The following is a 26,811-nucleotide window of genomic DNA, read 5'->3' as shown; positions in this document are numbered from 1 at the left end:
CCAAAAAATGAGATTTTGGACACCAAACCAGGGGGCTTGCTCCCCAAAAAAAGGGGTTTGGATCCCAAAAAATGGAGGTTTGCTCCCAAAAAAATAGGGTTTTAATCCTGATAACAGAGGTTTGCCCCGAAACCGTGGGTTTCAGATCCCAAAACTTTTATTTTTATCCCTAAAATCTGGGGTTTGGCTCCCCCTGGGTGTTGTGTGTGGGTTGTGTGATCCCAGTTTTCCTGCTGCAGGGGAATATTGGATTGACCCCAACCAGGGCTGTTCCCGGGATTCCTTCAAGGTCTTCTGCAACTTCACGGCTGGGGGCGAGAGCTGCGTCTTCCCGGCCCCGGAATTCCAGGAGGTGATGGAATTTGGGGGGTTGGGAGGGTCCCTGAGTCCCCCGGTTAGCGGCATTCCCGAGGAGTGAGATCCTGGAAATGCTGTTTGATGGGATTCTGGTGTTCCTGAGGAATGGGATCCCAAAAACTTCCAGTTGATGGGATCCCCGAATTCTCCAAGAGTGAGATCCCAAAGATTCCAGTTGATGGGATTCCAGTATTCCCAAGGAATGGGATCCCAGCATTCCCAATTAGTGGCATTCCCGAATTCCCAGGGAGTGAGATCCCAAAAATTCCGGTGAATGGGATCCCAAACATTCCCAGTCAGTGGGGTCCCAACATTCCCCATTAATGGGATCCTCAAATTCCCACCCCCCAGATCTTGGGATCTCCCTGATTTCCCTCCCCCCTTTTCCAGGTACCACTGGATCTGGAGGCATCTCCGACTCCGCTCTGGTTCAGCCGATCCCAGGCAGGAAAACGGGTGAGGATCCCTCAGGAATCGCCCCGGGAACGGCCCCGATCGCCAAATTTCCCCCCCCCCCCGGGGCTGACTCCATTTTCCTGGTGTTTTTCCCGCAGTTTTCCTACCGGGATTCGGAGCTGCGGCCGCTGCCGGTGGTGCAGGTGACGTTCCTGAGGCTCCTCAGCACCTCTGGCCGCCAGAGCTTCGGGATCCGCTGCCCCCGGAATGCTGGGAACAGCGACGGGAATAACGGGAACAGCGATGGGAATGAGGGAACGCTGCGGTTCCTGGGAGCCAACGACGAAGAGCTGGGATCATCCCAGCCCGGATCCCACGCCAAGGCCCAGCTGGACGGATGCGGGGTAGGAAAAGGGGGAATGCTGGAGGGGTGGGAATGGGATTGGCAGGGGGAGAGAAAGGTGGGAGAAGGGATTTGGGAGGTGGGAAAACGGGATTTGGGATGGGAAAAGAGGGTTCGGGGGGGGATGGGAAATGGGATGTGGGGTGGGAAAAGGGATCCAGGGGGTGGTAAATGGGATTTGGGGGAATTCAGATCCTGGGAAAAGGGAAAAGGGGGGATTTGGGGGGGTTTCCCTGGATATATCTGGGTTTTTCTGGATATATTTGGCATATCCCTGGATGGATTTGGGGCCCCCTCATTCCCTGTTTTCCCGCAGTCCCGGATGCTCCTGGAGCTGCGGCCGGAGCAGCTCCCGATCCAGGATTTCCGGCTGGAATTGCCTGGGAATTCCCAGGACCGGCGGCTCCAGGTGGGGCCCGTCTGTTTCCTTGGATAAAACCCCCTCCCAAAAAACCTCCTTCCCCCCCTGGATCCAGCACGGGAGGGAGCAGGGGGGGGAGAGTCGGGAATTCCCAAATCCCTCTGGGAATTCCCGAATTTCCCCCCTCCCCCCGCCTGGATTTTATTCCTGAGAGATTTTAAAAAAGAGTCCAAATAAATAAATTTATATTTTAATATGGAACGACAGGAATTCCCGGCTCTGATTCCCGCTGGGAGGCATTGGGAGGGATTGGGAGAGTCTGGGAGGGAACTGGGAGGGACTGGGGAGGACTGGGAGGGAAGTGGGAGGGACTGGGAGGGAAGTGGGAGGGACTGGGAAGGACCGGGAGGTAACTGGGAGGGAGTGGGAGGGACTGGGAGGGAACTGGGAGGGAATTGAGAGGGAATTGGGAGGGACTGGGAAGGACCGGGAGGTAACTGGGAGGGAGTGGGAGGGACTGGGAGTCGTGCCCAAGCCACGCCCCTCGAGCTGCCCAGACCACGCCCCCAGGTACGTCTTTTCCAAACCACGCCCCGAAACACAGACCACGCCCACTTGCCGACATAACCACGCCCTCACCCCGTTATTGGCCGAGTGTGGCGGCGCCTCCCCATTGGCTGGCCGGGCTCCGTTACGTCATCCGGCGGCGCCAGCCCGGAAGCGGCGCCGTCGCGCGGAAGCGGCGGGTGAGGGGGGGGGATGCGCGTCTGGGGCTCCCGGAGGGGTTTTGGGGGTCCTGGGGGGGCCCTGGGGGATCTGAGGGGTCACAGAGGGAGGTTGGGGGGGTCTGGGCGTGGGTCACAGTTGTTTGGGAGGGGGTGTCGAGGGTTTTTTGGGGGATGTTTTTGAGGGGTTTTTTGGGGGGTCCCGGGGGAGTTTTGGGGATCTCGAGGTGACGGAACGCACCCCCCCCCGGCTCCCCCCTCAGGGCCATGGCCGCCCCCGCGAGCGCCCAGAGCGCCAACAAGACGTGGGAACTGAGTCTGTACGAGCTGCACCGAACCCCGCAGGTAACGGGCTGGGGGGTGGGTGAGAGACCCCCAAATTGAGGGCGAAACGACCCAAAATTGGGTGGGAGAGACCCCGAATTAAGGGGGGGAGAGAACGTGAAATTGGGGTGAAAACCAACCCAAAATTGTGGGGGGAAGAGACCTCAAATTGAGGGGGAAAACAACCTGGAACTGGGGAGGGGGGAAGACCCCGAATTAGGGAGGGTGAGATACCCCAAATTATGGGGGAGGGGAGACCCCAAAACTGGGATGAATCAACCAAAAATTGTTGGGGAGAGACCCCAAAATAGGGGAAAAACAGCCTGAAATGGGGTGGAGACCAGTGTCCCCAGTGATGTCCCCAGTGATGTCCCCACGGTGTCATTTGTCCCCTTCCTGTCCCCAGTGTCTCCAGGAGGCCATCATGGATGGGATGGAGATCGCGGTGTCCCTGTGGGGTGTTGGGGTGTCCCCAGGGGGTGTTCAGGGTGTCATTTGTCCCCAATGTCCCCCCAGGAGGCCATCATGGACGGGACGGAGATCGCAGTGTCCCCTCGGTCGCTGCACTCGGAGCTGATGTGCCCCATCTGCCTGGACATGCTCAAGAACACCATGACCACCAAGGAGTGTCTGCACCGCTTCTGCTCCGACTGCATCGTCACCGCGCTCCGCAGCGGGTCTGTCACCTCTGTCACCTCCCTGGGACATCCCTGTCACCTGTGTCACCCCCTGTGTCCCCCCTGTCACCTCCCCCTGTCACCCCCTGCACCGCTTCTGCTCCGACTGCATCGTCACCGCGCTGCCGCAGCGGGTCTGTCACCTCCCTGTCACCTCCCCTGTCACCTGTATCCCCCTTTTCCCTCCCCTTTTCCCTCCATTTCCTGGCTCTGACTGACCCCTTTTCCTTTCCCCCTTTTCCCAGGAACAAGGAGTGCCCCACGTGCCGGAAGAAGCTGGTGTCCAAGCGTTCCCTGCGCCCCGACCCCAACTTCGACGCCCTCATCTCCAAGATCTACCCGAGCCGCGACGAGTACGAGGCCCACCAGGACCGGGTGCTGGCCAAGCTCAGCCGCCTCCACAACCAGCAGGCCCTCAGCAGCAGCATCGAGGAGGGCCTCAAGATGCAGGCCATGCACAGGTGGGCCCAGAATTCCTGCGAATTCCTGAGGGTTTTACCCCAGAGTTCCACTGAAATCTGGCGAAAGTCGCGGCGAAATGGCCACAAAGCGCGGGACAAATCGACCCAAGTCTGCCCCAAATCACCCTCAAAATCACTCCCAGAATTCCCAAATCCCCAAGTCCATCCAATTCCCGCAAAGTTCCATCCTATTCTCATAAAATCACCCCCCCCCCAGTTTCATCAAAAACCTCCCAGATCTCCCCAAAATCCCACCAACCCCCCTCTCCCCAGTCGCACAGTCTCTGTTTCCGGTGCCGGCCCAGCTGGATTTGGCTCCTTTTTCCCCATTTTTCCCACCATTTTCTCCCCTTTTCCCCCATTTTTCCCCCATTTTCTCCCCTTTTCCCCCATTTTTCCCCCCTTTTCCCACTTTTCCCTTATTCCCGGGTGCCCTTCCCTGCTCCCCCAGGGCCCAGCGGGTGCGGAAGCTGCACGCCGAGTCGGACAACGCCACGTTCAGCGGGGGGGAGGAGAACCTGGACCCCCACCTGAGCCCCCCCGAGGCGGCGGCGGGGCCGAGCCGCAAACGCTCCCGCGCCTCCGACGACTCCGGCGCCGACCCCGACGCGGAGGCGCCGCCGGAAGGGCCCGGGAACGGCGGCAGGGGCAGCCCGGAGGCGGAGGCGGAGGCGGGAAGCAGCGAGATCGAGCTCGTCTTCCGCCCGCACCCCCTGCTCGTCGACAAGGGCGAGTATTCCCAGACCAGGTGAGGCCGCAAGTCCGGGCTCTGCTTCCTGCTCTTTCCTTCTCCTTCCTTCCTGCTCTTCCTGCTTCTTCCTTCCTGCTCTTCCTCCTTTCCTCCTCTTCTTCCTTCTTTCTCTTCCTGCCTTCTTTCTCCTCCTTCCTCCTCCTCCTTCCTGCTGCTTTCTCCTGTTCCTCCCCCTTTTCCTGTTGTATTTCCTGTTGCATTCCGGGTCGTTCCCAGGTACGTGAAGACGACGTCGAACGCCACGGTCGATCACCTGTCCAAGTACCTGGCGCTGCGGATCGCGCTGGAGGAGGCCCCGCCCCCCGGCCCCGACCCCGGGCCCGGCCTGGAGCACGTCAGCGAGAAGCAGTACACCATCTACACCACCACCAGCGCCACCTCCGCCTTCACGGTGAGCCTGGAAGTGACCTGGAAATGTCTGGGAAATATCCGGGAAATGGAGGGGAAATAGCAGGGAAATGGAGGGGAAATAGCAGGGAACGGGGTGGGATGGGGAGGGTGAGAAGCAGGACACCATCTACACCACCACCAGCGCCACCTCCGCCTTCACGGTGAGCCGGGAAACATCTGGGGAATATCCGGGAAATGGAGGGGAAATAGCAGGGAACGGGGTGGGATGGGGAGGGTGAGAAGCAGGACACCATCTACACCACCACCAGCGCCACCTCCGCCTTCATGGTGAGCCCGGGAGCAACCCGGAAATGTCTGGGAAATGGGGAGGAAATATCCGGGAAATGGGGGAAAATAGGGGGATGGGGTGGAATGGGGAGGGTGAGCAGGACTCCATCTACCCACCACCAGCGCCACCTCCGCCTTCACGGTGAGCCTGGAAATGTCGAAAGGAGGAAATAGCAGGGAACGGGGTGGGATGGGGAGGGTGAGAAGCAGGACACCATCTACACCACCACCAGCGCCACCTCCGCCTTCACGGTGAGCCTGGAAACATCTGGGAAATATCCAGGAAATATCTGGGAAATGGAGGGGAAATATCCGGGAAATGGAGGGGAAATATCCGGGAAATGGAGGAAATAGCAGGAACGGGTGGGATGGGGAGGGTGAGAAGCAGGACACCATCTACACCACCACCAGCGCCACCTCCGCCTTCACGGTGAGCCTGGAAGTGACCTGGAATTCACCCGGATGTAACCACAAAATATCTGGGAAATGGGAAGGAAATATTGGGAAATGGGGGGAGGAAATAATGGGAAGTGGGTTAGAGTATGGGGAGGGGGGTGGGGAGGCCTGGAGCACGTCAGACACCATCCCGCTAATCCTGGGAATATCCTGGGAATAAGCTGGACATCTCCCGCAAACAGGGAGGAAAGGAGGGGGAATTGGGATAGAAATGGGGGATGAGGGGGTTTGAGGGGGATCACAGGAGATTTTGGGGGTCACAGGGGATTTTGGGGGGTCACAGGAGGGTTTTGGGAGATTGGGGGGTTAAAGGGAGCCAGGGGGTCACAGGGGGCTTGGGAGGTATTTGGGGGGATTTGAGGGGGCTTGGGGGTCACAGGACATTTTGGGGGGGTCAAAGGAGATTTTGGGGGGTTCCAGGTGATTTTGGGTGAGGGGTCCCAGAGGGTGTTTTAACTCCTCTTTCTCTGTAGCCCCTGAATGGGTCCCTGACGCTGGAGTTGGTGAACGAGAAGTTCTGGAAGCTCAGCAAACCCCTGGAGCTTTACTACGCCCCCACCAAGGAGCAGAAATAAGGGGGGACCCCAAAAATCCCCCCCAGGCACCCCCAAAATCCCCCTTGGCCGGAGGGACCCCCAAACTCCCCTCCAAGGACCCAAAACCCCTCCCAGGGCCCCCCAAATGTGCTCCCACGGGGGATTCGGGAGGGGGTTGGTGGTGCCTGAGTAGAGTCCCCAAAATCTACTTGGGGGGCCCCAAAAAGCCCTCAGGGATCCACCCAGTATGTGCCCTCAGGGGGGATCCAGGTGGGGATTGGTGGTGCCCAAGTGGAGGAATGGAGGGAATTTTGGGGAGGGGGGGGAAATCCCAAAATCCCCCTGGAGGGTCTCCAAAATCCCCCTGGGGAGTCTCCAAAAACCCCAGGGGTCCCAACACCCCCAAAGCTCCCCCTCCCATCCCCCCGGCTGTCACCAGCAGCAATAAAACCAACACTTGGAGCCTTCAGTCCCTTTATTCCCACATGGAATTTGGGGGGGAAGTGGGGAAGTTTGGGGGTGTCAGTGGAATTTTAGGGGCATTCCCAGGGATTTCGGGGTCCTTCAGCTTTCCCTAAACTCCCCTCACCCCCAGAGCACTAACCCATCACAGGGAGCCTTGGTCCTTTATTCCCACGTGGAATTTGGGGGTGGAAAAGTGGGAATTTCAGGGGTTCCAGGGATTTGGGAGATTCCCAGGGATTTTGGGGGGGATTCCCAGGATTTTGCGGCCCCCCTAGAAGTTGGGTTTGTGCTTCTTGAGCTCAACCATGAGGTGGTGGATGTTGATGAGGTCGGAGCGTGCCGGGAGCGTCCGGAGTGGTGGCTGCTCCAGAACCTTCTGGAAGCGGTGGTAGAACTGGATCAATTGTGTCAGGGCCGCCTGGAAAACCGGGAATCACAGCAATTCCAGGGGAAGAAGGGGCAGAGGGCCAGGGGGAGGAGAGGGGGAAAAAATGAAGGGAGGAGGGGGAAGAAAAAAGGGAAAATAGGAAAAGAGGAGGAAAAGTGGGAAGGGAGGGGAAATAGGGGAAAACAAGGAAAAAAGGGGGGAAATGAGGAGAAAACAGGAAGTGGCAAAAATGGGGAGAAACAGGGAGAAAACGGTTGAAAAGGGTTGGGGGGAAAAGGTGGAAAAAGGGATTAAAACCCAGTCATTGGGAAAAAAACAAAGTCAATTGGGAAAAAAAGCCAATGGAATTCCGGGTTCCTGGGGAATTCCCACCTGGATGATGCTGGTGCCAATCTTGAAGTTGCTGAAGGATCTCATGACGTCCTGGCTTAGGGATTCCACAGAGCTTTTCCAGGTGCTGGAGAAGCCCCGGATGAGCTGCGTGGCCCGGGCTGGAACGGGAATGTCACAGGAGTGAAGGGAGGAAAATAACCCCAGGATTATGTTGGAAATAAATTCGCATTCCCGGCATGAATTCCCGGGATTTACCCAGAATTCCCAGGATTTACCCAGCCTGAGGCAGTTGCCTCCCCACCACCCCCCTCATCCCCCACCCACGCGCATTCCCGCGGCATTTCCCGCCTCCCCCCTCCGTTCCCGGTGTTCCCGGCGAGAATTCCAGGGATTTTTTTTACCCTCGTGGCCCTTGAGGCGCTCGCCCTCCCCTCGCTCCAGCAGCGCCTCCGCCTCACGCACGAAGGTGACGAGGCCGCCGAAAGGGGGCGCCAACAGCTCCTCCACGAACTCCTGAGGGGGGACCCGAAAAAGGCGCGAAAAGCAGAGATTTAACAAAAAAACGATTAAATAACAACGGCACTGACAACCGATTAACGACATCTAGCAACAGGATCAGAGGTGAGAGGTGGGAACTGACGACAGAAACAGCTCCTCCACGAATGGCTGAGGGGGGGGGGAAAGAACTGAAAAAAAAGAGAAAAAAGGGGAGGAAAAGGGGAAAAAACAGAGAGAAAAAAGGAGAACACAAGCGGGGGGGTGTAAAAAAGGGGGGACAATTAGAGGAGGATTATTTTAGGCATTTATTTTGAGAGGGGGTCTCACCTGAGTTCGGGCTGAAAGGAGCTGCTGGAACCCCTCGACCTCTTTGCTCTCCTCGACCGCCCGTTCCTGGGGGGGGGACACAACCAAAACTGGGGAATCAGGAGGGGTTTGGGGGGAAATTGGGGGGTCACAGGAGGGTTTGGGGGGGTTATGGGGAAATTTGGGGGGGTCATAGAAGGGTTTTGGGGGGGGAGCATTTCTGGAGAGATATATGGAGGGGTCCTGAAGGATTTTGGGAGGTTTGGACTATTTTAGGCTATTTTGGTGCAGTTTTTGGGGGGGTTTAGGGTGTTTTGGTGTGTTTTAGGGTGTTTTACCATGAGCACCCCCAGCATCATGTCATAGTTGTTGATGAGGAAGACGAGCTGCTCCCGGCGGGACGGGAACTCGGCGGCCACGCGGAGCACCAGGTTCTCCACTTCCATCTGGGAACGGGGGGAGAAAAAGAGGGGAAAAAGAGGGGAAATTGGGGAAGAAAAGGGGGGAGAAAGGGGAGAAAAGGGTGAGAAATTGCCAGTGCCTCCCAGTGTTGTCCCAGTCCCTCCCACTCCCCTCCCAGTGCTCCCCAGTCCCTCCCAGTGCCCCCAGTACCTGCAGCCTGCTGAGCAGGGCGTCGCTCCTGTCGCTGGGGCAGGTCTGGTTGATGCTGACGATGGCCGAGGAGAACTCCGCATAACGCCGCGTGATCTGCGGGAATTCCCGGAATTCCGGAGCCATTCCCAGCATTTCTGGGATCCCAGCATCCCCCCCCCATCCCACCCCGCATGATCTGTGGGAATTCATGGAATTCCAGAGCCTTTCCTGGCATTCCCAGGGCTCCCATTGCTCCCAGTCCCCACTCTGGGTGAACTCCAGGAATTCTGGGATAAATTCCTGGCATTTTGGAATTCCCAGCATTGCCGGACTCCCCCTGACCCCAGATTTGGGATGAATTCCCAGCATTCTAGAGCTCCATTTGGGATGAATCAGGGGAAGAATTCCCAGCATTCCGAGACTCTCCCTGCTCATAAACTTGGGATGAATTCCCAGCCTTCCCAGACCTCCCCTGCCCTCAAATTCCGGGGATGAATTCCTGGCCTTTCTGGCATTCCCAGCTCACGTAGTGGGGCCGCGTGTCCAGGAATCCCAGTTTCTGGGGGTCGGTGCTCTGGATGCTCTGGATGTGCAGCTCCAGGATGTGCTCGAAGCGCGGCCACAGCAGCGCCAGCAGAGACCCCCAGTACCTGCAAAAACAGGATTCGGGGGGATTTGGGAATCCCAGGTGAGTTTTGGGGGGATTTCTGAGGGATTTGGCAGGGGGTTGGGGATCTGGGATGGATTTGGGGGGGTTTCTGAGGGATTTGGGGGATCACTGATAGATTTTGGGGGGGGTTTGGGGGATCTGGGATGGGTTTGGGGGTTTTCTGAGGGATTCTGGGGAGTTTCCTGATCTCCCTGTTGAATTTGCAAGATCCCTGTGGATTTTGGGGCATTCCCTGTATATTTTGAGGCCTTCCCATTGGATTTTGGGGCATTCCCAGTGGGTTTTGGGTTGTTCCCAGTGGACTTTGGAGGGTGTTTCCTGACCTGTCGACGGCAGGGACATTCCTCTTGGCCATGATGCCTCGGAAGCGCAGCACGAGGTGGATGCAGAGGAAGACGGCGATGCCGTCGTAGCAATCGGACACAAACCCTTCCATGTGCCTCTAGAATGGGATAGAGAATGGATCAAGATCCCAAAAATTCCCCGGGAGTCCCAGGGAAAACCGGCTGTATAAAAGTCCCCAGGAAAATATCCCAAAATCCCAGGGAAATTTGCCAAAATAGCAGGAAACTTTCACAAAACCAGGAAACCATCCCAAAATCCATGGGAAATCCCCCAAAATCCCAGAGAAAACTCCAAGAAATACCAGGAAAACTCCAAAAACTCCCAGGCAAAACATCCCAAAAAAACTCTCAAAAATCCTCCCAGAAAAAAAAACAAAATCCCCCCAAAAACCCTTAAAAACCCCCCTCCCCAAAAAAAACAAAATGCCAAGGAAAACATTTCAAAAAAAACCCCAAACCCCCCAAGGCCTGCCAAATTCCCAGGAATCCCCACCAGGAACATGGCCAGGGTCTTCCCCATGACGGCGTCGAACAATTCCTGGGCGGAATTGCCGGAGACGAGGAAGAATTCCGAGAGGAAGGCGAATTCCCGGCAGCTCGTGTCCAGCAGGGCGTAGTGCTGGCTGCGGAACAGCGACTCGAACGGGTACTTGGGGGGAAAACAGGGAAAACATTAGGGAAAACCTTGGGAAAAACCTCGGGAAAAACCTTGGGATGCGTCCCAAAAAAAAAAGGGGGGAAACGAGGCAGTATTTGTTGTTTTGGGGGGTTTTTCTTTTCTTTTTTTTCGGTTTTTTTGGCGTTTTTTAAGCTTTTTTTTCCCTGCACTAGGCTCCCAGTCCTTCCCAGTCTGTTCCAGTGCTCCCAGTCCCTCCCAGTGCCCCCCAGTCCCTCCCAGTGCCCCCAGTGACCCTGAGGTCGCTCTTCTGGGCGGCGTGGGGGACGATGATGGGCGCCTCGAGCTCGGCGGGGGCGATGACGCTGCCGCGGTTGCCGAGGGTGAACACGGTGTTCCTGTTCTTCAGGGACGGCTTGGAGAAGAACCCTGCCCGCTGTCAAGGAATTTTGGGATGCTCCCGCACGCTCAGAATTCCCGGGAGCCCCCCCCACCCCCTTCAGAATTCCAAGGATATCTTTCTTCGCCGTGTCTTCCACACCCATCAGGTCGTCCTTCTCCGCCACCTCCTCGTACTGCGGAAAACAGAAGGAAGGAGAAAAGGTGAGATGAGCTTCCCAAATATCTGGGAGGAGTGTTTCCTGCTAAAATTGGGATCAGCATCCTAAAATTCTCTGGGAAGCCCCAAATTCTCACCCAAATCTTCACCCAACAAACGACTCCGGAGGCAACACGAACCTTTCCCGATGATTCCAAGTTGGATCCATCCCCAAGAAAGCCCCCCCAAAACCCTCTCAGCATCCCAAAAACTGGGATCAGCATCCCAAAAGTTGGATCAGCATCCCAAAATTCCTTGCCCCAATTCCCACTCAGATCTTTACCCAACAACCAACTCCAGACTTAACGTGAACCTTCCCTGGGGATTCCAAATTGGATCCACTGCAAAAAAACCCACTCCCCCAGCCTCTCCCCAGCATTCCCAAAGCCTGGGAATTCCCACCTGGATCTTCATGAGGCGCCCAGTGTAGGATTTGAAGTAGGAGAAGTGGATCCTGCTGGCCGTCTCCACGTACTGATCCCGCAATTCCTGCGCCACGTTCCGCTCGTTGCCCAGCAGGAACTGGTAGAAAAACCTGGGAAATACAGGAATTTTTCCAAGCTTTTTGGGCTCCCCCACCACCCCAGTCCCATAAAATTCCAGCCCTGGGATTCCCTTACTTGTATTTGAGGAGAGAATCCTGGGGGATCTGGTAGTTGGTCATGGGTTTGCGGAAGGAGTAAATCTTCTGCAGGACAAATTCCCGGATTTTGGTGACAGCCTGAGGGGGGATTTTGGGATCAAAGGAGGGATTTGGAAGGGCTGGGAGGGCTCCCAGTGCTCCCAGTCCTTCCCAGTCCATCCCAGTGCCTTCCCACTAGTTTTGTGGACTCTCTTAGGAATTTTGAGCATTCCCATGAGAATTCTGGCCATCCCCTGGAATTCTGGGACCATTCCCTTGAATCTTTGAAGGTCTCCCCACCTTGACCTTGAGCTTCTCCCACCTGATTCCCAGTCTCCCAGTCCCTCCCACTGTTTTTTTGGGCTCTCCTTGAAACTCTGGCCACTCCTTGGAATCCTGGCCATTCCCAAGAATTCTGGGACCATTTCCACGGATCTTGACCTTGAGCTTGTCAAGGATGTGCTGGGCTTTGCCTCCCAGTCCCTCCCAGTGACTATTCTGTGGTCTGGGGTTCTTCTGGAAACTCTGGGCATTCCTTGGAATTCCAGGGCCGTTCCCAGGGATTTTGCAGGTGCTGCCCACCTTGACCTTGAGCTTGTCCAGGACGTGCTGGACGTCGGCACAGGCCAGGGTGTCCCGGAACGCCTGCTCCTTCACCGCCCCGATCTTCCCGTCCAGCTCCCGCAGCCGCTCCAGGAACTCCGGCTCCGTCACCGGCGCCTCCAGGATTGCACTGGGAAAACAGGGATCGGATCCAGTACAGCCCAAAATCCTGGGTTTTGGGGACCTAATTCTCATTTTTTCCCCAAAAGCCCAAGTTTGGCACCTTAAATCTTTGTTTTTTCCCAAGGAATCCCGGGTTTGATTCCACAAATCCCTATTTTTTTCCCCAAAAATGCCAGGTTTTGTACACCAAATCCTCTTTTATTTCCCCAAACTCTCAACTTTTGAGCCGCAAACCCCAGCTTTTTTTCCTGTTTTCCCAGATTTTGAGACCCAAATCCCCTTTTTTTTCCCTGTTCTCCCAGAATTTTTGTCCCAAATCCCCATTTTTTCGCTCTTTTCCTGGGTTTTGTGACCCAAATCCCCTTTTTTCCCCTGTTCTGCCAACTTTAGAGCCCCTAATCACTGTTTTCCCCCTAAAATCCCTGGGATTTTTCCCTGTTTCCTGGTTTTGCAGCCCCACCTGATCATGGCCGGGGGCACCACGAGCTCATCCAGGAGCTGTCCCAGCTTTTCCCGGACATTCCGGCGGTTCTGGAGCCGCAGGTTCATGGCCACCGACTGGTCCTGCAGGGCCCGGATCTCCCAGCTCAGGCTGCTCAGGTCACACTGGAACGAGCTCAGCATCTGCTCCATCCGCTGGGGGGCACAGGGGACACTTGGGGGACATTTGTGGACGGTTTGGGGACATTTGGGGCAGTTTTGGCAACACTTAGGACAGTTTGGGATAGTTTTGGGACAGTTTTGCAGAGTTTTAGGGGGCTTGGGGACAGTTTTTAGGGCATTTGGGGACAGTCTGGGACAATTTGGGGCCATTTGGGGCAATTTTGGGGCCATTTAGGGTGATTTTGGGCCATTTTGGGGTGGTTTCTTCCGCTCACCTGCAGGATGGCATCACAGGCCGTGATCTGGTTGTGCAGCTCTGCGATGTTCTCGCTCTCCTTGATGTCTGGGGGGGGTCAAGGACACTTTGGGGACAATTTGGAGAGACTTGGGGACAGTTTTGGGGGAGTTGGGGTGGTTTGAGGGCATTTTCAGGGGGATTGGGGACATTTGGGGGCCACTGGGGACAGTTTTGGGGGGGTTGGGGCACCTGGAGGAAGGTGGGGACATTGGGGAGAATTTGGGGACACCATGAGGACAATCTGGGGGCATTTAGGGCCATTTTTAGGCAGTTTGGGGGCATTTTCAGGAGATTTTGGGGCATTTTTCGAGGCCTTGGACCTTGGGGACACTTTGGGACACCTTGGGACCCCCCAAAAATTTGGGATACAGTCCTGGATGGAGGCTCTTTCCACTTCCTGCAGCTCCAGCTCCACATGCCGGGAATACTGGAGCAGGTCCACGCCCTGCAAAAAGTGGGGGACATTTTGGGGACATTTTGGGGCATTTGGGGACACCAGAGACACCCCTGCCACTCTGGGATGCCCCCACTTTGTCCTCAGACCCCCCTAAACTGTCCCCAAATCCCCCTGAAAGTGTCCCGAACACCCCAAAAAACACCCAATATGCCCCGAACACTGTCCCCAAAGTGTCCCCAAGCCCGCCCAAAATGTCCCCAACCCCCCAAAAATGCTCACAAAGTGCCCCAACCCTGCAAAATTGTCCCCAAGCTCCCCAAAATCCCCCCAACCCCCACAAAAAGGCCCCAACCCGCCCTAAAACTGTACTTAATGTGTCCCCAAGGTGATGCAGACGTCACCAAAAATGTCTCCAACCCCCTCCAGATGCCCCAACCTCCCCTTAAAATGCTCCCAACCCCCAAAAAAGTGTCCTCAAACCCTTTAAAAGGGTCCCCAGCCCCCAAAATCGCACCAAATACTCAAAAACTGTCCCTAAAGTGTCCTCAGGGTGTCCTCAACCCTCCCAGGGGACACTCACCGTCCTCAGGGCCTCCTGCACCAAAGCGTCCTCCAGGTTCTCCTGGATGTGCACTGGGAAAAATGGGAATAATGGCGGGAAAAGTGGAAAAACCGGGGGAAAAATTGGGGGAAAAGGGGGAAAACAGGGGGGGAGAAAGTTCCCTGGGTCCCCTCCCCCACAAATGTCCCCAAAACGGAGCCCCAATGTCCCCTCCCCAACACAGGTGTGCCCTGGCCCCGCCCCCCACAGAACACACCCCCGTTGGACACACCCACCCAAACCACGCCCCTTTGGACATATCAGGCCTCGCCACACCCCCAACCTGAACACGCCCCCTTGGTCTTAGCCCCGCCCCTTCTCCAGGCACCGCCCCACCCCGCCCTCGCGCCCTCCTTCCCTCACTCACCGTCCACCTCCTCCAGCTCCGCCCCCTCCAGGTCCAGCTCCGCCTCCAGCTCCGCCCCCAGCGGCGCCTCCGCCGCCGCCACCTGCGGCACACGCGGCTCAGCACCCCTCGTTGAGCCCCCCCAGACCCTTTTCAGCCCCCTAGGACCCCCAGAAAAAATCCCCCAGGACCCCCCAAACCCCCCGCAAATTCCCGCTCCCGGAGCCACCTCCGCCTGCGCCGCCATCTTTGCCCCGCGCGTCGCGGCGACGCGCTGACGTCACTTCCGGCTTCTTCCTCCTCCCAGGCAGGGCCCGGCGCAGAGCGGAGGCTGCAGCCATGGTGGGAACAAACCCCGCGCCCGATCCGCCGCCATCGGCGCCGGGGCAGGGCGGGGGACCGCGCGAGGGGATGGCGAGGGGTCACCGGGAAGCGGCGGGGCGGGAATGGGGCGGCGGCGAGGGGAGATGGGGAGAAAAACGGGCGTAGGTGCGGACACCCCGCGCGCCCCCAGCATGGCGGCCCAGGGTCCCCTCATGGAGGACCCTGGGGCTGGGGGGCATTGGGGGATATTTGGGACCGGGGGCGACGCAGGGGGGTGGCGGAGAGTCCCCGGGAAGCGGCGTGCCACCTCCCCCGTGTGTCCCCTCAGTCCCTGGTGATCCCGGAGAAGTTCCAGCACATCCTGCGGGTGCTCAACACCAACATCGATGGTCGCCGCAAGATCGCCTTCGCCATCACCGCCATCAAGGTGAGCTTGGGGGCGCCGGGGGTGTCCTGGGGACTCAGGGGACCCCCCTGTGACCCCCCCGTGTGTCCTGGCAGGGCGTGGGGCGCCGCTACGCCCACGTGGTGCTGCGCAAGGCGGACATCGACCTCACCAAGAGGGCGGGAGAACTCACCGAGGACGAGGTTTGGGGGCACTTTCGAGGGGCTTGGAGGTCGGGGGGGGGGAATGCTTTGAGGGGGCTTGGGGATGCTTTTGGGGGGCTCGGGGATCCCAGGTGTGTGACAGGTGTGTCCCAGGTGTGTCAACTGTCCCCATGTGTCCCAGGCATATCCCCAGGTGTGTGACAGGTATGTCCCCAGGTGTGTCAGCTGTCCCCATGTGTCCCAGGCGTATCCCCAGGTGTGACAGGTGTATCCCCAGGTGTGTCAGCTGTCCCCAGGTGTGACAGGTATGTCCCCAGGTGTGACAGGTGTGTCCCAGGCGTATCCCCAGCTGTCCCCAGGTGTGACAGGTGTGTCCCAGGTGTGTCAGGTGTCCCCAGCTGGGCCCAGGTGTGTCCCCAGGTGTGTGACAGGTGTGTCCTCGTGCAGGTGGAGCGGGTGATCACCATCATGCAGAACCCCCGGCAGTACAAGATCCCCGACTGGTTCCTCAACAGGCAGAAAGACGTCAAGGACGGCAAATACTCCCAGGTGGGTCCTTCCACCTGGCCCAGGTGTCGTCTCATCTGTCCCAAGTGGCCCCTTACCCATCCCCGGTGTCTGTTCATTTGTCCCAGGTGTCATTTTATGTGTTTCAGCTGTCCTTTTGCTTGTCTGACCTGCCCCAGGTGCCCCCTGACCTGTGTGTGTCCCAAATTCCAGGTGTTGGCCAACGGGCTGGACAACAAACTGCGCGAGGACCTGGAGCGGCTCAAGAAGATCCGGGCACACCGAGGGCTCAGGCACTTCTGGGGGTGAGACTCACCTGGGGACACACCTGGGGGCAGCTGGGACACACCTGGGGACAGCTGGGATACCTGGGACGCATGGAATACACCTGGGAGACACCTGGGCAAATTCCATTACCAAAATCGGGGAGTTGTTCCCCGTAACGAGGCACTGGGAGGTGCTGGCACAAACTGGAGGATGCTGGGAGGGACTGGGATGAACTGGGAGCACTGGAAGCACTGGGATGAACTGTGGACCCCCTCCTAGGCTGCGTGTGCGGGGCCAGCACACGAAGACAACGGGCCGGCGCGGGAGAACCGTGGGAGTGTCCAAGAAAAAATGAGGAATTCCAGGAAAACGTGGGAATTTTCTGGCCAATAAAAAGGATTTTGGAAAAAAAAAAAAAAAGGCGTCGGTTTCCTTGGAAACGATGGGGAGGTCGTTATTCGGGGAGGAGAAGGGGGGATTTGGGGGAGGAAAAGTGGATGTTTTGGGGGTGGTTTGGAAATAAAAGTGGAGAGGGTTTTTTTGAAAGGCAGGGTTCCAGGGAGTAAAAAGGGGTGTTTTGGGAACAGTTGTTGGGGAGGAAACGTTTTGGGAATCAAGGTGGTTTAGGGGGATAAAAGGAGGGGGGGTGTGGGAGGGTCCCTAAAAATGAGAGGGGGGATCCCCAGATTTAGGGGAGGGCTTTCAAAAGCGCCGTACCCTCATTTGCCCTCAACAGACATGGCGATGCCCACGCCAGCTCCATCCGCCCTCAACAAATATGGTCGTAACCTTCCCTTCCTACCCGCACCCAACATGGCGCCGCCCACGCCCAAAGTGGCGCTCCCGGTTCACCCAACGCACGCTTTGCCCTCACCCAACATGGCGCCTCCCGCCTTCAGGGCTTTCCGGCGCCGCTTCGCCCTGCCTTTGCGCTGATTGGCTCCGCAGCCGGAAGTGGCGGCGGCGGTCCGGCGTGGTGGAGATGGAGGGCGGCGTTTCGGGGGTAACTTTTTGGGGGTCCCAAAACTTTGGGGCGGCGGGGCCGGTTCTAGGGGGTCCCGAGGCCTTTCCCAGTGTCATTCCCTGTTTTCTCGCAGCGCACGGACCCGTTTCCTGGGCCTGCCCCGGTGCCGAAGCCCAGAGTGAAGCGATTCCTCAGGGGGGCGGCGGAAAAGGCGGTAAAAGGGGAGGGGGGTTGGGGCTTTTGGGGGGGATTTGGGGGTTTTTGGAGGGGTCACAGGGTTTGGGGTGTCCCGGGGCGGGGTTGGGGAGGGCACAGAAGGATTTGGGGGGAGAGGAGGGGTCGGGGTTTTTTGGGGAGGTGGTTGGGGGAATTGAGGGGCTTTGGGGATCACAGTGGGAATTTGAGGGGATTTTGGGGTCCAGGGGAATTTGGGAGGGGGGACTTGGGGGGGCTGGAGGGTCCCGGGGGCATTTGGGAGGGGGTTGGGGGTCACAGAGGGTATTTGGGGTTTTTTTCGGGGGGTTGAGGATGTTTTTGGGGTCCCAGGGAGAGAATTTTGGGGTGACCTCTCCCATTTCTCCTGCCCCAGCCCCGCCCCGTGACCCCTCGTCTCCGGTGGCACCTGAAAAACTTGGAAAAGCAGGAAAAAGAGGCGGCTGAAAAAGCAGCTCGATGGGAGCCCCTCCTGCCCGAGGAGCCGGGGTGAGACCCCCCGCTAAAACACCCCCAAAATACCCCAGAAAACACCCTAAAACCACCCTAAAAAACATGCCCCAAAATACTCCTAAATGCCTTCCAAAATAACCCAAAAAATATCCAAAAGACACCACATTGGGATGATGGCAAATTTTTCAGGATCATCCCAAATTCATCCTTGATCCCCCAAAATCCATCTGGGACTGCCCCAAAACCCCTGGGGATGACCCCAGATCCATCAGGGAACCCCCAAAATCCCTCAGGGGTGATCCCAAATTCCTCAGGACTGATCCCAAATCGCTGGGGATGATCCCAAATCCATCAGAGAACCCCCAGAATCCCCACTGGAATCCCCCAAAAGGCATCAGGATCATCCCAAATCCATCCCTGATCCCCTGAAATGCCTCAGGGCTGATCCCAAACCCTCCTTTGCAGGTTCCTGGAGGTGGAAGAGGGGGAGGATCCCACGACCATCTCCCAGCGGGAAATCGCCGATGCCGTGGACGTGGCCAGCGCCAGCAAGGTGGGAATGGGGGGAAAAATGGGATTTGAGGGGAAAAACTGGGATTTGGGAGGAAAAACTGGAATTTGAGGGGGGGAAATGGGATTTTTGGGGAGAAAAAATGGGGTTTTTTGAGAAAAATGTGTTTGGGGGGGGGAAATGTGTTTTTTGGGGGGAAAAGGGAGATTTTTTGGGAAAGGGGTAATTTGGGGCTGGAAAAGGGATGTTTTGTGGGCGAAAAAGGTCAATTTTGGGGTAAAAAAGGCCGTTTTTGGGTGTGTCCCCCCCCAGCACTTTGAGCTGCGCCTGGAACAGTTCGGGCCCTACAGGGTGGATTACACACGGAATGGCAGGTGAGCTGCACCAGTATAAACCAGTATAGACCAGTATGGATCAGCACAGACCAGCTGGGGGGTCTCTGGTCCCTCCCAGTGCCCCCAGTCCCCCCTCCCCCCCAGGTTCCTGCTGCTGGGGGGTGTCCAATCCCCTCCCAGTGCTCCCAGTACCCCATTATCCCCAGGTTCCTGCTGCTGGGGGGTGCCCGAGGCCACGTGGCCGCCCTGGACTGGAACCCTCCCAGTTCTCCCAGTGCCCCCCAATTCTCTTCCAGTCCCTTCCCAGTGCCCCCCAATCCTTTCCCAGTCCCTCCCAGTATGCCCAGTACCCCCATTATCCCCAGGTTCCTGCTGCTGGGGGGTGCCCGAGGCCACGTGGCCGCCCTGGACTGGAACCCTCCCAGTGCTCCCAGTGCCCCCCAATCCTCTTCCAGTCCCCTTCCAGTGCTCCCCAATCCTCTCCCAGTCCCTCCCAGTGCTCCCAGTACACCCATTTTGGCAGGTTCCTGCTGCTGGGGGGTGCCCGAGGCCACGTGGCCGCCCTGGACTGGAACCCTCCCAGTGCTCCCAGTCCCTCCCAGTGCCCCCCAATCCCCTTCCAGTCCCTTCCCAGTGCCCCCCAATCCTTTCCCAGTCCCTCCCAGTGCTCCCAGTACACCCATTATCCCCAGGTTCCTGCTGCTGGGGGGTGCCCGAGGCCACGTGGCTGCCCTGGACTGGAACCCTCCCAGTGCTCCCAGTGCTCCCAGTACACCCATTTTGGCAGGTTCCTGCTGCTGGGGGGTGCCCGAGGCCACGTGGCCGCCCTGGACTGGAACTCGAAGCGGCTCCTGAGCGAGTTCAACGTCCTGGAGACCATCAACGACCTCACGTCAGCACTGGGAGCAACTGGGGGGGGACTGGGAAGGACTGGGGGGGGATTGGGAGGGATTGGAAGGCACTGGAAGGGACAGGGAAACTGGGAGGGGACTGGGGGGGACTGGGAGGGGAATAGGAGGGACTGGGAGCACTGGGAGGGGAGCAGGAGGGTGGGGGGCCAGTGGGAAGGGAGTGGGAGGGAATTGGGAGTGACTGGGAACGATTTGGGTTTTCCTCCCCAAACCCCCCATTTTTGGTCACAAAATCCCCACCAAACGCCCGTTTTGTCGCATAAACCCCCATTTTTTTCTCCTAAAATCTCCGTTATTGCCCTTAAAACCCCCCTTATTTCTTCTGAAGTCCCCATTTTTTCCCATTTCCCCCCCAGGTGGCTGCACAGCGAGTCCCTGCTGGCGGTGGCGCAGCGCCGGTGGCTGCAGGTGTACGACAGCCAGGGGCTGGAGCTGCACGTTCTGCGCCGCTTCCCGGGGGTGCTGCGCCTCCAGTTCCTGCCCTTCCACTTCCTGCTCGTCACTGCCGTGAGTCCAACCCTGATTTGGGGAAATTCCCGCGATTTGGGGCAATTTACAGCAATTTTCGGTCAATTTCAGTCATTTTTTACCCAATTCCGGGCATTTTTTACCCATTTTCGGCTCATTCCCGGGGGTGCTGCGCCTCCAGTTCCTGCCCTTCCACTTCCTGCTCATCACTGCCGTGAGTCCAGCCCCCCACAGACCCCGTTTGGGGTCAATTCCCGCGATTTTGGACAATTTCTATCGGGTTTTGTCTGATTTCCATCATTTTTGGTCAATTTTGGCCGTTTTTTACCCAATTTTTACCCATCATCAATTCGCATCAATTTTTACCCATTTTCCATAATTTTTTTCCTATTTTCCCCATTTTTTTCCAGTTTTCACCCATTTTTGCCTGTTTTCTGATGATTTCTCCCCAGAGCAGGCAGAGGCTGCTGCAGTCCCCGGATAATTTGGTGGATCAGGAGGTTGCCATGCTCTGACTTGTTTTTTGACCTGTTTTTGGTCCATTTTTCTCCATTTTTTGCCTGTTTCTTGCCAATTTTTTCACCATTTTTCCTTGGTTTTGCCACTTTTTCACCAGTTTTGCCCACTTTTGGTTGTTTTGTCCCCAGAGTGAGCGGGAACTGCTGCAGTTCCTGGATGTGTCGGTGGGCCAGGAGGTGTCCTTTTTTCATCCCATTTTTTTTCCCATTTTTGCTCATTTTTTGCTCATTTTTCACCCGTTTTTCACCGTTTCTCACCGTTTTTCACCGTTTTTTCACTGTTTTTTCCCATTTTCCCCCGATTTCTCCCCAGAGCGAGCGGGGGCTGCTGCAGTTCCTGGACGTGTCGGTGGGCCAGGAGGTGTCCTTTTTTAATCCCATTTTTTCCCCATTTTTCGCCCGTTTTTCCCCATTTTTTCACCGTTTTTGCTCATTTTTTCACCATTTTTCACTGTTTTTTCCCATTTTCCCCTGTTTCTCCCCAGAGCGAGCGGGGGCTGCTGCAGTTCCTGGACGTGTCGGTGGGCCAGGAGGTGTCGACGCTCCGGCCCCGCCGGGGCCGCCTGGCCGTGATGGCCCAAAACCCCCACAACGCCCTCGTGCACCTGGGACACCCCAACGGTGACAGGGACCCCTTTTGGGGCCAATTCACGTGATTTTGGGGGTTCCTGCTGGAAATGGGGGGGGAAGAGGAATCCAGGGGTTTTGGGGGGTCCCCGGTGGAATCTCGAGGGGTTCTTGGTGGATTTGGGAGGGAATTCCCAGGATCTCGGGGGTTCATGCTGGGATTTTGGGGGATTTGGAGGGTTCTTGGTAGATTTTGGGGGTTTCTGAGGGATTTTGGGGGGTTCTTGAGGGATCTGGGGGGGTTTTGGTGGATTTTAGGGGGATACTGATGGATTTGGGGGGAAAATCCTGGTGATTTGGGGAAGAATTCTGGGATTTTGGGGGTTCTTGGCAGATTTGAGGGGTTCCTGATGGATTTGGGGGATATCTTGGGATGCTGGGGTTCCTGGTGGAATTTTGGGGGTTCCTGAGGGATTTGGGTGGGTTCCCAGTGGATTTTGGGTCCTTGATGGATTCTGATGGGTTTTTTGGGGGAGTTCTTGATGAAATTCAAGGAGTTCCTGATGGAATTTTTGGTGGTTCCCTATGAAATTTGGGGGTTTCCCGATGGAATTTTTTTGGGGGGATTTCGGCTGAACTTTGAGGGTTCCCAATTAAATTTCAGGCATCCCCCATAAAATTCAGGACTCCCCGACAGATTTTGGAGGTTTCCTCCCCCCTGTGACCCCTTTTTGAGCCCCAGATGCCCCTTTTCCAGGCACGGTGTCCGTGTGGAGCCCCAACATCGAGGAGCCCGTGTCCCAGATCCTGGCGCACCGCGGGGCCGTGCGGGCGGTGGCCGTCGATCCCACCGGCAGGTACCGCCCCCAAAACCCGGATTTCGGGGTCCAGCAGAGGATTTAGGGGGATTTTGGGGGTCCCTGAGGGATTTTTGGTCGGATTTTGACAGAGTTCTGTCAGATTTTGATGTGTTTCCATCAGATTTTTATGGATTTTGGGGGGGGGGCCCTGGGAGGATTTTGGTCGGGTTTTGGTGGATTTCGGCCAGATTTTTACAGATTTCAATCAGATTTTGACAAATTTTGATTGCATTTTGACCTGATCTTGACAGATTTCTGTGAGATTTTGATGAATTTCAGTGAAATTCTGATGGATTTCAGTCAGATTTTGACAGATTTCCATCAGATTCTGATGGATTTTCAGGATTTTGGGACACCTGGGCATATTTTGGGGTTCCCCCCCCTCACCCCTGATGGATTTTTGGGGGGTTCCTCCCCTCCCCCCTCAGGTTGATGGCCACATCGGGGCTGGACCGGAAGCTGCGGATTTTCGACCTGCGGAATTGGGGGGTCCTGCACGAGTGGGGGGTCCCAGCGGGGGCTGCCGACCTGGAATTCAGCCAGAGGGGGCTCCTGGCGGCCACCTGCGGGGACCTGGTGCAGGTGGGACCCCCAAAAACACCCCAAAATGCTCCCTGGGAACCCCAAAAACACAACCTGGGACCCCCAACCCCCCCCCCCCAACTCCCTCAAATTCTCCTCAAATCCCTCCAAGTCCCTCCAAACTCCTTCAAATTCCACCAAACCCCACTGTGAACCCCCCAAATCCCCCCAACCCCTCTCAAATCCCCCCCAAATCCCCTCAAACTCCCCCAAATCCCCCTAAATCTCCCCCAAACCTCCTCACCCCCCCCCAAACTCTTGTTTCCCCCCCCAGGTGTACCCCGGGGTGGGCACAGGGGATGCCCCCCGGCCCTTCCTGCAGCACCGACCCCCCAAACCCCCCCAGTGTTTGAGGTTCTGCCCCTTCGAGGACGTGCTGGGGGTGGGGCACGGGGGGCTTCTCCAGCCTGCTCGTGCCAGGTGGGATTTGGGGAGGGGATTTGGGAGGGTTTTGAGGGAGCTGGGGGGATTTGAGGGGTTTGAGGGGCTTTGGGAGGGATTTGAGGGGCCTTTGGTGGGGGATTTGAGGGGGGTTTGGGAGGGAGCTGTGGGAAATGGGGGGAAATTTGAGGGGTTTTAGGAGGGATTTGGGGGCATTTTTGGTGGATTTTGGAGGATCTGGGGGGGATTTGGGGATATTTCCGGTGGATTTGGGGGGCAATTCCCACGGTCTTCCCCCCGACCTTGGGGGGGATATCCCCAAATCCCCCCCCCTAACTTTGAGCTCCCCAAAATCGTCCCCAAAGGGGCGGGGGAGCCCAATTTTGACGCCCTGGAGAACAATCCCTTCCGGAGCCGGAGGCAGCGCCAGGAGTGGGAGGTGAAGGCGCTGCTGGAGAAGGTACAAATATGGGGAGGGGATTTTGACCCCAAAACATTCCCTCAAGCCTCAAAACTTCTCCAAATCCCCTTCAAATCCTCCCAAACCCACCTAAATCCCCCCCAAATGCTCCCCAAACCCCCCAAATCCCCCCAAACCCTCTCTGTGACCCCAAAATTCCCATTTTGACCCCGAAATTCCCGTTTTTTCCCCAGATTCCATCCGAGCTGATCACCCCAGACCCTTCCTTGCTGTCCCTGGTGGACACAGCCGGGCTGGAGCAGAAGCACCAGGAGAGGATCCAGCGCCTGGTAATGGATTTTTTGAGGGGTCCCACCCCTCAAATTCGGGCTTCAACTCCCCAGAAGCCCCCAAAATACTCCCCTGGATGCCTCAAACTACACCAGGACCCCCCAAGAGACCCCCAAACTACCACCGTGGGTGCCCCAAAAACCACCCCAGGACTCCCCAAAGCCCTCCCAAGACACCCTAAATCCCCCCAGAACTCCCCAAACTGCCCCAGGACTCCCCAAAGGACCTGCAAAACCACCCAGGGACCCCCCCAAAATCACCTCAAGACCACCCAAAATCCCCTCAAGTCCACCCCAGGAGCCCCCAGATCCCCCCCAAGGATGACCCTGAACCTCCCCCTCCCCCAGGGCTACGACCCCCATTCCAAGCCCAAATTCCGGCCCCGGAGGAAGGCGAAGGGTCGGGACCCCCAGCACAGGAAGCGCCAAGTGGCCCACCAGGAGCTCAGGGTAAGCTTTTGGGAGGGGGAAGTGGGTGGGAGGGGATTTGGGGGGGTCTATGGGCGATGTGGGGGGATTTGGAGGGGGTTTTGGGGGGTATTGGGGAGGTCCTGGAGGGATTTGGGGCATCTTGGGAGGGGCGGTATGGGGGGATTTGGGGGGTCCTGAGGTGAATTTGGGGGTTCTGGGGAGGATTTGGGGTATCGGGGGAGGATTTGGGGGATTGGGGGGTGCTGGGGGTTGCAGGTCCAGGGGCATTTTGGGGAAGGGGTGCCTCTTGAACCCGCTTTTTCTTTTTTCAGGCCCAAATCCGTCAGAGTTTGGAGGAGAAGGAGAAGAGGGAGGAGGAGCCCCACAAAAAGAGGGGGAAGAAGGGGATGGACCCCCCAAAAAAGAAGGGCAAGGGAGCAAAGGGCATCCCTGCCCCCAAAAAAGGGGTCCCTGCCCTCAAAAAGGGGGGCCCCCCTCAAAAAAAAGGGGCCCTGGAGCGGTTCAAGAAATAAATTGGGGAGGGGGCTCCATTTTTGGGGCATCCTGTGGTGGTTTTTGGGGGATCCCGCTTTTTTGGCATCCCCAATGCATTCTCTCCCCATTTTTAGGGTCCCACTCCCCATTTTTGGGGTCCCCAAAATCCCCCTACCCATTTTTGGGGTCCCCAAGGCCCCCTTACCCCCCCATCCAAGGGCCACCATGGGGTCACAGCCTGGGGGACTTTATTGGGGGGACAGGGGAGGAGCAACTGGGGACATCTGGGGACATCCCTGTCACCCTCTGTGTCACCCTGTGACATCCATGCTGTCATCTGTGACATCTCTGTCACCATCTGAGGTATCCTGTGACATCCACGTTCTTCTGGGAGTTCCATGTCACCAGCTGTGTCACTGTCCCAGCTCCGTGTGACCTCCATGTCACCACGGGATCTCCGTGTGACATCCGTGTCACTGTCCCAGGTCCATGTCACCATCACACCCATGTGACATCCGTGTCACTGTCCCAGGTCCGTGTGACATCCATGTGACATCCAGGTCCATGTCACCATCACACCCATGTGACATGCGTGTCACTGTCCCAGGTCCATGTCACATCCACGGGACCTCCACGTGACCCCATTTCCAGGGGTCCCTGTCCCCATTTCCGGGGGTGTCACCCCCCCCAGAGCCACTCCCACAGGGCCAACCCGCGGCACCGCAGCACCCCCAGCAGCCTCTGCAGGGCCCCGCACGCCCCCCCCTCACCCCCTAAACCCCCAAGCCCCCTCCCCAGAGCGCCCTGAGCTCGTGTGGGCGCAGGCGGTGGGCGCTGAACATCACCTCGCCCAGGCAGCAGCGCTCGGGGGGGACCCGCGCCGAGCCCCCGAACCTCGCCGAGTGGCGCGGCGCGACCCCCGCCCGGTGGGCGCACAGCCCCACCCACACGTCCTCGGGCCCCACGAGGGGCACGCGCGGCGCCGCCGCCAGCACCGCCGCCGCCGCCTGTCGCGACAGCACGTAGGCCGTGCCGCTGCAGTAGGGCGGGAAGGCGCTGTCGCGATAGAGCCGCGCGGGGACGTGGTGGCGGCTGCGGGGATCACGGTTTGGGGCCACGCGCCAGTGGACGCGGCCCAGGTAGAGCTCGCGGGGCGTGGCGGGCGACGACAGGTACGTCGCGATAGCGGGCGGGTTCACGAAGGTGTCATCGTCGGCCTTGAGGACGAAGGGGGCCCCCCCGCAGCAGGAGAGGGCCCAGCGCAGCAGCAGCAGCGTCTTCCAGGTGAGGTTGGAGTAGGAGTCCCCAAAATCCCCCTGCAGGAGGTCCCCGTGGAGCCGCCACTCGCGGAGCAGCTCCCGCTGCGAATTCGGGGTGGGGGGCACGCCCAGCACGAAGAGGGTGCGGGAGAGGGGGGAGGAGGGTCGTGGTGGGCGGGGTCGCCCCCACGTGTCACGCACCGCGAGGCGCCGGGGAGGTGGGAGGGGGCGCTGGGCACGAGGACGAGCAGAAAAGGGGCGGGGCCGGCACAGGGGCGGGGCCAGCAGGATTTTGGGGGTGGTGGGCCGGGGGCGGGGCTGTGCACCCTCGTCGAGGTCGCCGGAGCCGCCGGAGAGGAGGCCGAGGCAGCCGGGAGGGGCGGCGGGACCCCCGTTGGGGACCCCGGGACCCCGGTTTGGAGCATCGGGACCCTCGTTTTGGGCACTCGGACCCCGGTTTGGGGCACCGGGACCTCCGTTTACGCCCCCCGAAGTGCCATTTAGGACCCCCGGCCCCCCGTTTCTCGCACCCGAACGTCCCTTTAGGACCTCCGGATCCCCTTTCCCAAGGCCCTCACTAAGTGCCCTCTCCCCCTCCCCGAACCCCTCCCCATTCACGAACCTCCCACCCTCAAGCCCCGCCCCTTCCACAAGCCCCGCCCCTGTTCCCACGCTCCCCCTTCCCTCATTCATAAAACCGCCCCCGTAACTCCACGCACCCCCGCGCCCACCACCCCTCCCTCCTGTCCCCCCACGACCCCCGGCCCCCAGGCCTCCCCCAGGCCGCCAGGGCCGCCGCCAGCAGCTCCTCGCCGCCCCCTCCCCCGGCCAGCACCAGCACCAGCAGCCCCAGCGCCACCAGCGCGGCCCGCAGCGCCCCGCGCCGCCACCGCCGCCTCCTCGGCACCATCCCGAGCCCCTCCGACCCCCCCCTCACCTCCGGGGGTTCCCCAAAC

The 26,811-nt window shown here is 58.3% G+C and overlaps 5 protein-coding genes and 1 long non-coding RNA gene across 8 annotated transcripts; 4 read left to right on the top strand and 2 right to left on the bottom strand.

Moving 5' to 3' along the window:
• Positions 1–1,915: 1,915 nt before the first annotated feature.
• Positions 1,916–6,510, top strand: RING1 (ring finger protein 1). 3 transcript variants are annotated; one of them, XM_050306001.1, is made up of 7 exons: positions 1,916–1,926; positions 2,506–2,587; positions 3,083–3,243; positions 3,489–3,704; positions 4,156–4,452; positions 4,672–4,846; positions 6,063–6,510. In XM_050306001.1, exons 2-7 carry the CDS (start codon positions 2,510–2,512, stop codon positions 6,162–6,164), a joined length of 1,029 nt encoding a protein of 342 aa, XP_050161958.1. In that variant the 5' UTR covers positions 1,916–1,926; positions 2,506–2,509; the 3' UTR covers positions 6,165–6,510. The 3 variants fall into 3 exon arrangements, with proteins under 3 accessions (XP_050161958.1, XP_050161957.1, XP_050161956.1); XM_050306000.1 differs by lacking the exon at positions 1,916–1,926 and adding an exon at positions 2,000–2,010; XM_050305999.1 differs by lacking the exon at positions 1,916–1,926 and adding an exon at positions 2,221–2,263.
• A 72-nt stretch (positions 6,511–6,582) lies between these two features.
• Positions 6,583–14,774, bottom strand: VPS52 (VPS52 subunit of GARP complex). Its single transcript, XM_050305998.1, has 20 exons — positions 14,760–14,774; positions 14,552–14,633; positions 14,164–14,216; positions 13,556–13,631; positions 13,164–13,231; positions 12,746–12,921; positions 12,142–12,292; positions 11,558–11,658; positions 11,340–11,472; positions 10,859–10,914; positions 10,635–10,770; positions 10,217–10,372; positions 9,703–9,821; positions 9,236–9,359; positions 8,728–8,823; positions 8,454–8,561; positions 8,137–8,202; positions 7,713–7,824; positions 7,351–7,469; positions 6,583–7,008 (listed from the first exon to the last, which is right to left on the bottom strand). The coding sequence occupies exons 6-20, from the start codon at positions 12,916–12,918 to the stop codon at positions 6,862–6,864; spliced, it is 1,797 nt and encodes a 598-aa protein (XP_050161955.1). The 5' UTR covers positions 12,919–12,921; positions 13,164–13,231; positions 13,556–13,631; positions 14,164–14,216; positions 14,552–14,633; positions 14,760–14,774; the 3' UTR covers positions 6,583–6,861.
• Positions 14,746–16,597, top strand: RPS18 (ribosomal protein S18). The gene is made up of 6 exons (XM_050306002.1): positions 14,746–14,872; positions 15,183–15,281; positions 15,356–15,442; positions 15,851–15,952; positions 16,124–16,215; positions 16,457–16,597. Exons 1-6 carry the CDS (start codon positions 14,870–14,872, stop codon positions 16,530–16,532), a joined length of 459 nt encoding a protein of 152 aa, XP_050161959.1. The 5' UTR covers positions 14,746–14,869; the 3' UTR covers positions 16,533–16,597.
• On the top strand, positions 15,523–15,842 carry LOC126635066 (uncharacterized). The gene is made up of 3 exons (XR_007627490.1): positions 15,523–15,556; positions 15,620–15,659; positions 15,690–15,842. It is a non-coding gene; the product is annotated as an uncharacterized LOC126635066 (long non-coding RNA).
• Positions 16,598–17,084: 487 nt separating the features above from the next.
• On the top strand, positions 17,085–24,642 carry WDR46 (WD repeat domain 46). The gene is given in 16 exon segments (XM_050306003.1): positions 17,085–17,180; positions 17,275–17,355; positions 17,731–17,843; positions 18,273–18,360; positions 18,631–18,692; positions 19,441–19,545; positions 19,921–20,071; positions 21,036–21,171; positions 21,875–21,974; positions 22,406–22,559; positions 22,834–22,952; positions 22,954–22,979; positions 23,306–23,400; positions 23,595–23,690; positions 24,039–24,140; positions 24,434–24,642. Coding segments are annotated over 16 exon segments (1,650 nt in total). The 5' UTR covers positions 17,085–17,159; the 3' UTR covers positions 24,635–24,642.
• A 727-nt stretch (positions 24,643–25,369) lies between these two features.
• Positions 25,370–26,765, bottom strand: B3GALT4 (beta-1,3-galactosyltransferase 4). Its single transcript, XM_050306010.1, has 2 exons — positions 26,629–26,765; positions 25,370–26,534 (listed from the first exon to the last, which is right to left on the bottom strand). Exons 1-2 carry the CDS (start codon positions 26,763–26,765, stop codon positions 25,370–25,372), a joined length of 1,302 nt encoding a protein of 433 aa, XP_050161967.1.
• Positions 26,766–26,811: the final 46 nt, after the last annotated feature.

The sequence above is a fragment of the Myiozetetes cayanensis genome, unplaced genomic scaffold (assembly GCF_022539395.1).
Source record: "Myiozetetes cayanensis isolate MyiCay16 unplaced genomic scaffold, myiCay2020 scf106, whole genome shotgun sequence".
Lineage (NCBI taxonomy): Eukaryota > Metazoa > Chordata > Aves > Passeriformes > Tyrannidae > Myiozetetes > Myiozetetes cayanensis.
The sequence above is the reverse complement of the archived record's forward strand: the minus strand, read 5'-3'. Positions and strand labels throughout refer to the sequence as shown.